This window comes from Papaver somniferum, chromosome 2 (genome assembly GCF_003573695.1).
Source record: "Papaver somniferum cultivar HN1 chromosome 2, ASM357369v1, whole genome shotgun sequence".
In the NCBI taxonomy this organism is placed as follows: Eukaryota; Viridiplantae; Streptophyta; class Magnoliopsida; order Ranunculales; family Papaveraceae; genus Papaver; species Papaver somniferum.
Window position 1 is genome coordinate 22,969,301 of NC_039359.1, and position 11,193 is coordinate 22,980,493.

An 11,193-nucleotide genomic window follows, 5' to 3' on the forward strand; every position below is an offset into this window, starting at 1 on the left:
ATTTGTAAGGCTTGAAAATTCAAACAGGTTTCAATAATTGATGTGATTCAAGAACGGAGATGACAGTGCATTTCTAAGAAAAACTTTTTGAATGCAAATGAGAAGTTGAATTGGGATACTTTTAAAAGAGATTTGGATTAAGTACCTACTTTAACAAAACTCGGAGATTAGATAATCATTTTGGATAACTTCAACACTAAAAAAACGTTATTAGATTATGGCAGATGAGGTTGAAGATTGCAGTTTAGCTAAATATCTCTGCTCTGGAAAATAAATATATCTAATAAGGTAAGCTTTATGATGTGGGCATATTCACAATTCTTTACCTATCAGAACTATGCTTAGACGCCGGGGGGTCAATGTGGATACTAAATAATGTGTCTCTATAATCATAAGATTGAGAAAGGGGATTATCTTCTTTTTCTTTGTATCTATACTTATGAAGTATGGATGCATTTTGTGAAAGCTTTCAGAATCTCTTGGATTATTCCTTTTCATTGTGTGCGCAATTCAATGTTCGGCAAAGAAAACTATTTTGAGAAAGATGCAAAAAGGTAGGAAGTATCATGCATTCTGCGCTAGTCTGGAACGTGCGGAAAGAGCGTAATAATAGGATATTTTGTGGTAGAGTTAAACTCGTGGAGGAGATTTAAGTCCTAAAATCATTATCCTTTGGAGCTGTGATGAGGATACCTTCGGATTCATTGACACTAACACTACCCTAAATAATTAGAAAATGGAATTAATTAAGTGGGTAGTCTTGTGTTTTGTATTTTAGTTTTTAGGAGGTTGAAGATCCTTATAGTCTGCTCTTCTCTTTGAATTTGATTTTTCTCTCCAATACAATCTTTTCGTTTTGAAAGAAGGCTATTATTGGAGCGTCACACTCTAATAGAGAGGCTTCACTTGGATTCTTAATGTCCAAAAAAGTGGTTATGGGATATCTTAGCACAAATACAAAATGTCTAGATTACCCTTTAACTAAAATAAAAACTTAAAAACCTAATATTTGCTATTCTAATTCAACAACAACCGATTCAAGCAACTGAAGAATCAGAATTTCAAACTCTTCAACAACAACCCATGGTGTATGTTATGTAATGATAGAACAAACCCATCTTTGTTTACTCGTTTTTGTGCTTAAAATAGGTTAGATTGAATGAAAGTGAAGTAAAATTAGGGTTCCAGTACGTTTCTGCTAGTGTTACGTCTAGGTTCGGTACTGCTTCTAGCCGTAACTTTAGTTTATGAAGAACTTACGGTCAGGTTTGGATTAATTCCAACCGTAAATTTTGATTTGCATGTAGTTTTACGTCCAAGTTTGGATTAATTCCAACCATAGAAGTTGATTTTACGGCCTGTTTATTGACTAATTTTTCCAACCATATCGAGTTACGTCTAGGTTTATCCAAACCTAACCGTAAGTACAGATTACGGTTGGGAACGAAGCTTCAACCCAACCGTAACATGAGCAGTAAGTGGAAAAATCTAAAAAAATTTCTTCTCTCTAGTTTTTCTTCCCACAAAAACTTTGTCCCATAAGTCATCAAGTATATAACAAAATTCATTAATTTAATTATTATCTAATTAAATTAAATTAAATCAAATTAACTAAATAAGGATTGTTTGGTCATTACAAAATTATTTGAGATAAGGGGTTTTTGAAATTACTTATGGATGATCCGTTTTATCGTATTAGATGACGCCCCTCTAATGGAATGTAATGGAATGTGACGGCCCAATAATAACCTTCTTTACAATACCATAGACCACCATTTTTTTTATACCACAAGAGACATAATATAATTTAATTTGCTAACCAGAAATGTTCCAGAATAATACAGGATCGGTTCTTTTACTAAGTTGGCGTTAAATAGCCACCAACTACAAAGTACTTTTATAACTCTCTGATAAAAACGCCTGGTTACTGCGGATCTATGCCCGGTAGATTTTTATTTCTCGGCAGAAAAAAGAAGAGAAAAGAAAAAGAAAGCACTTTCGCTTTGTTTTTTTTCCCGGAATGGGGCCTATCTTAGGTTTTAATAGGTGACGTTTATCATCGTTCATGAGTTTATGTGGAAAGAAATAGATTGCTTAACCGCGTTATATTCCAAGAAATCCAATTTTCCACTACAGATCCTGAAATTCAACTGCAATGCCCATGGTTGGAATTATATGGGACCTTTTTAAATCGATTGTGACACTGTGACGTGATAATCTTCTTTGTTTCTCACTTTCTCTCATCGGTCCAGAAAGTGGAAGCTTCCATGTTCTGAGTCATACTCGTGTACAAATTATGCTAACTGGAAATGAACTGTGCTAGTATATGAATCAAAATACATACTGCAATCAATACATAGCAAGTGCTATTACAATTCACGTTAGAACTTAGATTGTCCAGTCACAATGTCAAGGATTAATTCTAATCCAAACACCAGGACTGGGTACACCAGCATGAACAACAAACAACATATAGTACCCAGGTGGAGCAATCCGAGCAGTTGGTGGTCCGGTCACGGTCGCTCGATACGCAGACTGTGAATGTGAATGGTGTTGCGAAACAGAATTTAGCCTAAGAACCACCATTCTCTGACTCATCCCAAAAGAATGCGTCGAAAAGGACGGTGACAGAATACGAACCGATATTGCATTCTTCCCTCGAAACGAAGAAACAGTGAACAAAATATCCCTAGATCCCCCATATGTTAAAACGTTACCAATATTGGTGATTCTAGGTCTAATAGCTGCACTATGCGGTGCTAAGTACGGTGGATGAAATGCTTCCAAGCTTAAATCAGTAGGGAATAATACTCCAGTGAAATTATAACCTTCGTTCGGATTACTTCCTCCTACTATAATTCTCCCATCGGGTACTAATACAGCCGTGGAATGATACATTCTAGGTCGGGTTGACGGGTTCATCACCGAAAACCTATTGTTTACATTTTCATGGGGGCTATACCTGATGGGTTCCAGAACTGGATCACGACCCAAAAGCCAACCTGCAGTACCTTTACGTGCTCCATTAATGATCATCAGGTCACCTGTTGGTAAGATGAGCATGTCCCCCATGACCCGAGGAAAGGGCATTTGTTCCATTACCCAAACTGGATGTGGATCTGATACCTTTAATCGTCCACACGTTGAACTTGCATGTACGAAATTGCCTCGCCCTGCATGTAAGTAACTACGTGGTGGTGCACCACCACAAATTATGATTTCAGCTACAACTTTCTTGGGATCTTCTAAGGATGAAAAATCAAGGGGAAGTAAAATGGATGAACCCGAACTAGGATAATTTCTCGGGTTAGCACTAGGGATTTGTGGGTATTCTTTAATCACGTGATTATGAACATAATCAAGTAAGATTGATCTTGTGTTAGTGAAAATGAATAAGTTCCCATCTGGTAAAAGATGTACAAATGGATATAAGTTATCCTCGGAAGCATCACGAGTCTCTCTTAAAAAAGTTAAGTTACGTAAATTCGATGATGCTGAATCTCTTTTAGGGTAGAATTCGTAACTATATTGCCTCCTACCGCCAAGGATGATTACTCGACCATCTGGCAATATTTGGTTAGTAGCATACCATCGTCGGGCTGAAAGATAGTTCACGTGCTCAGTCCAATCACATCTTTCATTGTTGCATGGAGCAAATGTACGTATAATCCGTTCACCATCATTGAATCCACCTGTTTGTACTAGCATTCCATTTGGAAGAACCGCGCCAGATGAACAAAATGTGTCAGTATGGACCATTAAAGGTCGAAATGAGTTCGCTTCAACATCATATAGTATAGAATGAGCAGTACAGTCCCTTTCTAAGGCGGTATCCGAAGGATCAATACGACATCGGCCATTTGATAAAGAGAGATTTGATCTGCCAAAATCAGTTCTATCGTACATTACTATTTTGTTTTTATGGAGGAGTTGCATATGCATAGGTGATATTCCTATATTTTTTTGCAACAATTGCCATTCGCCACCACCTTCAAACGAACGTCTCGAATTTAAAGCTGGAATTAGTCTGAGAAGGACGACAAAGAAAATGATAAGTTTGGTGATGGCCATGCAATAACATTAACGTTAAAGGATCTTTCGTAGGTTGATTAGAAATCGTTGCTTATATGGTTTGTTGTTGACGACGATTTTTACTTTGGAGTGAGAATGTTGTTGTATAAAAGATGGGTTCATTTATTTATTCATTAATTTATTCTTTTGGTAGGTGGTTTAAAGAGAGTGATATACCATGGATAACACTTTCTTTGTACTGTCATTTCATTTCGGGGTTGAGCAAGAATGGCTAAAAACAGTGAAGTAGTAACTTTTAGCAAGAGGATTAGTATGGATGAAGTCACGAAGTTTAAGTCTAGCAAACCCTCAAGTCTAAAATCTCATATTAGTAACTGCTCAATAATTATTAAAATACTATGTAAACACGTCGTTATGGATGGCCCACCATTTTAACCGATCAAGAACATTTCAAGCCTTACTGATATTCGGTTTGATAAGCCACTAAACAGATAAACATTGTACATGATGATATGTCCTAACATTGACATGTAAGCGGACATGTGTCAGTTCCTGGTGTGCCATGTCATGCAGAACTTTGCCTATAAATAGGCCATGTAAGTCCTCATTTTGGAATAAGAAGAAATGAAACTCCAATTCCTTTCTTTATCTCGAGTTCTTTATTTTGTTTGCTTGAGTTTCTCTAACTATAGGGCAATTACTAGTTAGTACCACAAACAGTAGGTATCTTATGAAAACAACTTATCTACTTCATGAGTTGGTAGACAAACTTTATAACACGTTATCGGTACGAATTGCAGTACGAATTGTTCTACGGCAACCGGCAGTGGCTGGCGATACGAAAAAGGATAATTCTCTTCCACTCTTGCATATTTAATTTAACTATTGTTAAGTAGTTATATGTATGCAATTTTTATTATGTCTAACTCGTTTTCTGTTTTAGTTAGGACTTGCTAGAAGAGAAGTTAGACATTTCCTGTTTGTGCTAATAATTATTGTGGTAAAGGAGGAGGTATCCAAAATAGGTACGTATTGGCAACGACTTATATTTGTGATGTTATTCGGTTTTCGAATTTAGCCAAATATTTGAGTTCCGTAGCATTATGGTATTTTCCATTTTAGCCAACCAACAGAAGGTTTTTCCGCGCCCTTTTGGATAGTATAGAAAATAAAACTTCCTTTGTTGGTACATCACTAATTTTTGTGGTGTTTACGGTTTAATATTGACAGAGCGAGGAATTATTGCATCCTTGGGGATAGCAAAATTTTAATATTCCTCTGCTATGATAATCTCCAGAATTCAAAGTTGTTTCACTAAAGGTCGGAATGTGATGAAAAATGGACACGGTTAGCCAGTCTCTATCAACGGTCCTTGAAACGACCTACAATTGATATCGAGACAGTTTCTTTTGTGATGTATAGAATGTGTTCATATTTCAACTTTGATAAATTAATATTTCGTCTCCGTAATAGACGAAATTGGAGGTTTGTCGGCGTTATGTTAGAACCGTATATATTGCATTTTGAATGTTTTCTTTCTTGATTCACCATTGATTCTTGTGGAAAATAGTTCGGCTTGATTTTAGAGAAGATATATGCACCGCATAAAATGTTGCAGTGAGCAATAAGGAGAGCCGCATATTTTGCGGCCTTATGTGTCCCTGCTAGCTTTGCGGCGTGCATAATATGCGCCTATTATATGCACCGACGAGCTTTAAAGAGATAATGCTTAATTTTCACTTTGTATATTTTGTTACAGCAACAACGAGATGCATATTTTAATTGCGTCTCGTAGATATACAAAAGTTGAGCGATAATGAGGGTCGTATTTCTTTAAATGATATTTAGAGTTAATATCATGTCTTCTCGTCGCCTTAGTTATTACCTAAAATCATGAATTTGGTGAATTAAGTTTGCAGCAGTACCTATCTAAATAAGTCTATCTTTGGAAAAGAAGGAAAATACAATTGTGGTAGGCATATTTGAATACGGGAACCACAATAGTTCTCGGGTTTAAGAACCTGGTGAGCACCGTACCACTAGAAGTGAAATATTACGGGACGGTAGCATAGTAATTGGTTTGAATAAGCCATATTTGAGCTAGGTAGATCTCTGCTATCGTTGTGACATAAAAGACACAATACGTGCATATGAAATGTCATTCATTATTGTTGATCTCTATCGGTCGTCTTGACAGGACTGCTACTGATATTGAGATAGTGTCTATGGTCACAAAATTCGTTTATAGTTTACTTTTAATTTTACATGACAATGTAAATTCTTAAAATTATTCCAGCTGGACAGTAAACGAGAGAGGAAACCTGATCATTTACCTCTCCTGGGTTGCGTGTTATTGGTTTTTTCTGCACCCAATTGCTCCCTTGATGGGTAGAGTAATACGAAACTGAAGGTTCTGTTGATGAGGCATTCCCGCCTAAGGATTAGGGGGAGAATCGTCGACGACATTGGTTAACTCCAATTGTGTCTCATCAAAATTCTCCCACTGAGAAATGTTTGAGGTGTTGGAGATTACTATGTTGCTAGATTTAGCAAGAGTACGCTTGCTTGATTCGGCATATATTAAAGGCCTTGCAAGGCTTGCCATGTAATCGCAGCGATTGTTTCGTCTGGAAGATTAGAAACATAGACGAAAACCTTTTGTATGAGGTATGCCAATCTACTCAGATGACGTCCATATTCTCTTTGAGTTATGAGTTGATAACTCCTGACGAGGAGCATATCCATAAAAGTTGCGTTGATATCTCATTAGAATATCCGCATACTGAAATCTGGTACCAATGGATTAAAATACCCTCATGCTCTTGTGAATGATGTAAGATCGTTAACTAGCTGATTATGAACTAGTTGTCGAATATGTTCAAAGTAGCTACTAAAATCGTTGTGGATAGATATCCCCCTTTGCAAATGAATTATCGACAAAGTTTATATGATTGGCAAGTATGGACCTCAGTCCATAATTATGTGTTTTCTCCTTTGTGTACGCTCTTGCGACCTTAGTCTCAGCATTGGTTACAACTTTGATGCTAATCAAAGAGCGCGGTGAGGAAAATTGAGGTTGCTTGTTATGCAGCGCCACCTCTTGAAAGTGAGTTTCCGCAGATACTAACTAGGTTGATGGAAGTATGGTCTGGTAGTCATAAATGACTCGACACCTCACCTGGTGGTAACTGTGTATCTATACTCATATAGATTTTAAATGAAACTCTTGTTTGTCATCCGTTGATGTTGTATCATCCTAGTAATGCTTTGGACATTGATGGTGAGCAAATTTGATGTTCTTGTGCACTTTGAACTTATTACTCATGTAACCATTGTCATGTCTTTCTGTTTGAGACGTGCTATATTCCACTTCTGTTACTACTCTATTACAAGATTTGAAAATTTGATGAGAATGTCTTCCCACCGTTAGGGGGAGGAAAGGCTATCGCCTGAAAAACTGCATGAAGTATCCCGGTTTGCACAAAGATAAACCAGGATGTATCGCTATTGCCTGAAAAACGGCGTGAAGTATCCCGGTTTGCACAAAGATAAATCAGGATATATCTCATCTTGGTGTTTTCATCAATGAAAGACATTCCGAAGATTTGACATCTTCAGAGATTGCAAATCAAATTGCTTCCTTGAGAAGATATAAATGTAGTAGCAAGGTTGTCACTTAGAACACACCTTGAGCGTGGATAACTAGTTGATTTAAGATATTCTGCACCTCCTGAAAGGAAGAGCCAGTCACAATTGTTGAAAGATAGCGCTCTCACAGAGACTATCAGTGGAAGCTCTAATTTCTCTGAGTATAGTTCTCCTAATAAGAGAATGTTTCTGCAAAGGCTGTGAAACCTCAAAATGAGAGGATTTCCATAAGGCATGCATGCAATAGAGAAATTTGCGATCGTAATCCAATGATTGTTGATGACATAGTCAAAGTATCCATTGATACTACCGTAGGTGTTGTTGGTTTAAAACACTCTCTATGGGAATGTCATCAAAGGTATGATATGTTAAACCAGGAGATATCAAAGCAGAATAATAGTTTCTCGCAAAAATGCATAAATTTGGTATTGCATCCCGAACACTCGATAATGTGAGCTACTCTTCTTGGCCACAAACGGGTGTTTGCAGTTCCGACATCCGATAATGTAATCCCTAGTGTCTACAGGTGGGTGCATGTGCATAGTGAGAAAAGTAAAGTCAACTAATAGCACAAAGTCTTTTACAAGAACCTGAGATGGATTTCTTTGTAACATATTCCATATTATGGATGCAGCTACCTTTATGGTATTTGTCTGGCAGTCTTTAAGGACTCGATCTGCATCTAGTTTATGTGGTTACTGCGGATCTGTATGAAAGACTAGATACAGATTACTGCACGTAAATTCCTGAAGTTTTTTTTTTCAGTAGAATTACCATGTCATAGCATTTACTCAATAAGGACGAAAGTGATCAATCATCTAAGTGAATGCTTATATTACCCAGGGATAAGTGAACCATTTTATAAGCTCATAAACTGTGCATTTACTAGATTTGAAATATACAACATCTATTTGATTGGAACTCCTGAAGAATTCTCCAAAGCACAAAAATGCTTAAAGCAGGAGTTCGAGATGGAAAATCTCGGTAAAACAAGGGCTCAATTTGATTGAGCATTTTATCTAGAAGTCCTTTAATTTCGTCAACCATAAAGGTTTGGACATGTTTAAATGGATAAGCTAATCATTCGATCTCTTATTTTTAAGATTGATCGGCTTACATCTCAACTAAGGAGATGTATCACTCTATGGTTTGTATTACACAAAAGATGTGTAAACTAATGGTACATTAGATAAAATTTTTCTATAGATACCTGATATTGGATTTGTACTAAACATACAAGTCTGGTTCTTCCCAACACCAATATCGAGACACTGGTCCGAAGAAAACCCCTTCATCTTCGTGGTACCATTAAGCTGGATCTTTTGCATGAAAGGTCGTTGAATGTCTCCCACAGAGAAAATCTAACCGGAATGTTTAAGTTTCGATTTTTGGCAGGTTTGATAAAGCAGCTAAACATTTTCCTAGCTAATAGTCTGGTAAATAGAGGATACTTTTTCATCCTCCGATCGATTATGATTGTTCAGATAAAGCTAGTAGAGATTAAAAGGCTGGCACAACCAGATGATCATTAAGGAAATGCACAGAATAAAATTGTACCAAGTTTCTCAACTAAGGGAAGTCGTTGAAGACGCTACAAGATGGCTCGTGATCTCTGCGCAATCAGAATGATCAACTAAGACGCCTACTCATCAGGGGGAGTAAAGCCACATAATACTATGCATATTGGGTATGTTGGACATCACGTCGTGTACTCTTTTTCCTTGGTCAAGGTTTTGTTCCACTGGGTTTTCCTTTTCAAGGTTTTAATGCGAGTCCACTGTTATCCGCAATTTGAAATGTTGTACTCTTTTTCCTTCGTCTTGGTTTTTGTCCCTTTGGGTTTTTCCAAACAAGGTTTTAACGAGGAAACATCTGCGGGTTTATCATTGTTCAGAGAACTCATGTTTTCCTACATTCAGGTTTTGTCCCTCTGGGTTTTCCTGACGAGGTTTTTAATGAGATAACAACTTAGAACGGTGAGCATCATGTAAAGAGATGAATATTCATAGAATTTTTGGAGGAATCGGTGATCGGATCATCACACTTTATCCTTTAAGTCAGGTTTTTACTACACACAATTTTTCTTGATAAGTCTACACGAAGCCAAACGAGCTGCATCGCCAATATTGTTGTGAACTTCCGGCGTTCAGGATTTATCCTAAATGGTTTTTTCTTGAAAAAGCTTTGACAAGGCGATAAAATTCATGACGATCATTATCAACCAAATTTTATCCCACTGGATTTTTCTGGCAAAGTTTTAATGAAGCAACGTTCTTAGAATGGTGGTCCAAGGGGAGTATTATGTAAACACGTCATTATGGGTGGCCCACCATTTTCACCGATCAAGAACATTCCAAGCCTTACTGATTTTCGGTTTGATAATCCACTTAAACAGATAAACATTGTACATGATGATATGTCCTAACATTGACACGTAATTGGACATGTGTCACTTCCTTGTGTGCCATGTCATGCAGAACTTTCCCTATAAATAGGCCATGTACGTCCTCATTTTGGAATAAGAAGAAATGAAACTCCACTTCCTTTCTTTATCTCGAGTTCTTTATTTTGTTTGCTTGAGTTTCTCTAACTATAGGGCAATTACTAGTTAGTACCACAAATAGTAGGTATCTTATGAAAACATCTTATCTACTTGATGAGTTGGTAGACAAATTGTATAACATAAAAAAAGATATTTTGTGACCGGTCAATGTGAAAATTTTAGTGAGGTTATTTTCTCGACCTCTAAAATGGTATTCGAATTGTGTTGTAGCCTTTGAGGTATTGCTGATAAAGACGAGAAAAGGGCAAAAGAAGTAATTGAGGAGATTCCGTTCAAGTACAAGGACAGATATAAAGCATTTGCCGAAGGAAGGAAGGTGCAAGATAATTGTGATTCTCTTAACTAAAGAGATTCACAGGAGAGGAAGGATGAAATGGAAGAATTAAGTTCAAGGGAGTTGTGTCTTGATAATGGGAACTAAATTTATTAGTTGGCATATCAGGGGATTGAATACATATAACAAGAAAATTGGAGTCAAGGATTTGATTGCGGCTCATAAGTGTTTGGTTTGTGCTATTCAAGAGACGAAACTGGTTAATATGACTTCTGGTTTTTCAGGCATCTTTGGTTCGATCCTGATTTTGAGTGGGAGTTCATCCCATCTCAAGAAAATGCTGGTAACAGTGGCGGAGTACTTACGATTTGGGATAACTCTATACTAGAGTTGTTGGATAAGAAATTGGGGGTTAGTTACATTTCTTGTTTATTCATGTTTAGAAGTAATGATTTTAAGTTTATCCACACTAATACTTACTCAACATGTGACTACATTATGCAAGAAGTTTTTTGGAAAGACTTAACTGAAATCAGACAATGGTCCACCGAACCATGATGTTTTGCTGGGTGTTAATGATTATGAAGCGATATGGAGAGGAATAGAGTTGGGGGTGGTACAAGAAACATGAGCTTTATTAACGAGTTCTTTTTGGAGCAGGAATTGATTGACTTAC

General features: G+C 37.0%; 1 protein-coding gene across 1 annotated transcript; it reads right to left on the reverse strand.

The window, feature by feature from the left end:
* Nucleotides 1-2,409: 2,409 nt before the first annotated feature.
* Nucleotides 2,410-4,051, reverse strand: LOC113350734 (aldehyde oxidase GLOX-like). The gene has a single exon (XM_026594858.1). The coding sequence runs from the start codon at nt 3,940-3,942 to the stop codon at nt 2,410-2,412; it is 1,533 nt and encodes a 510-aa protein (XP_026450643.1). The 5' UTR covers nt 3,943-4,051.
* Nucleotides 4,052-11,193: the final 7,142 nt, after the last annotated feature.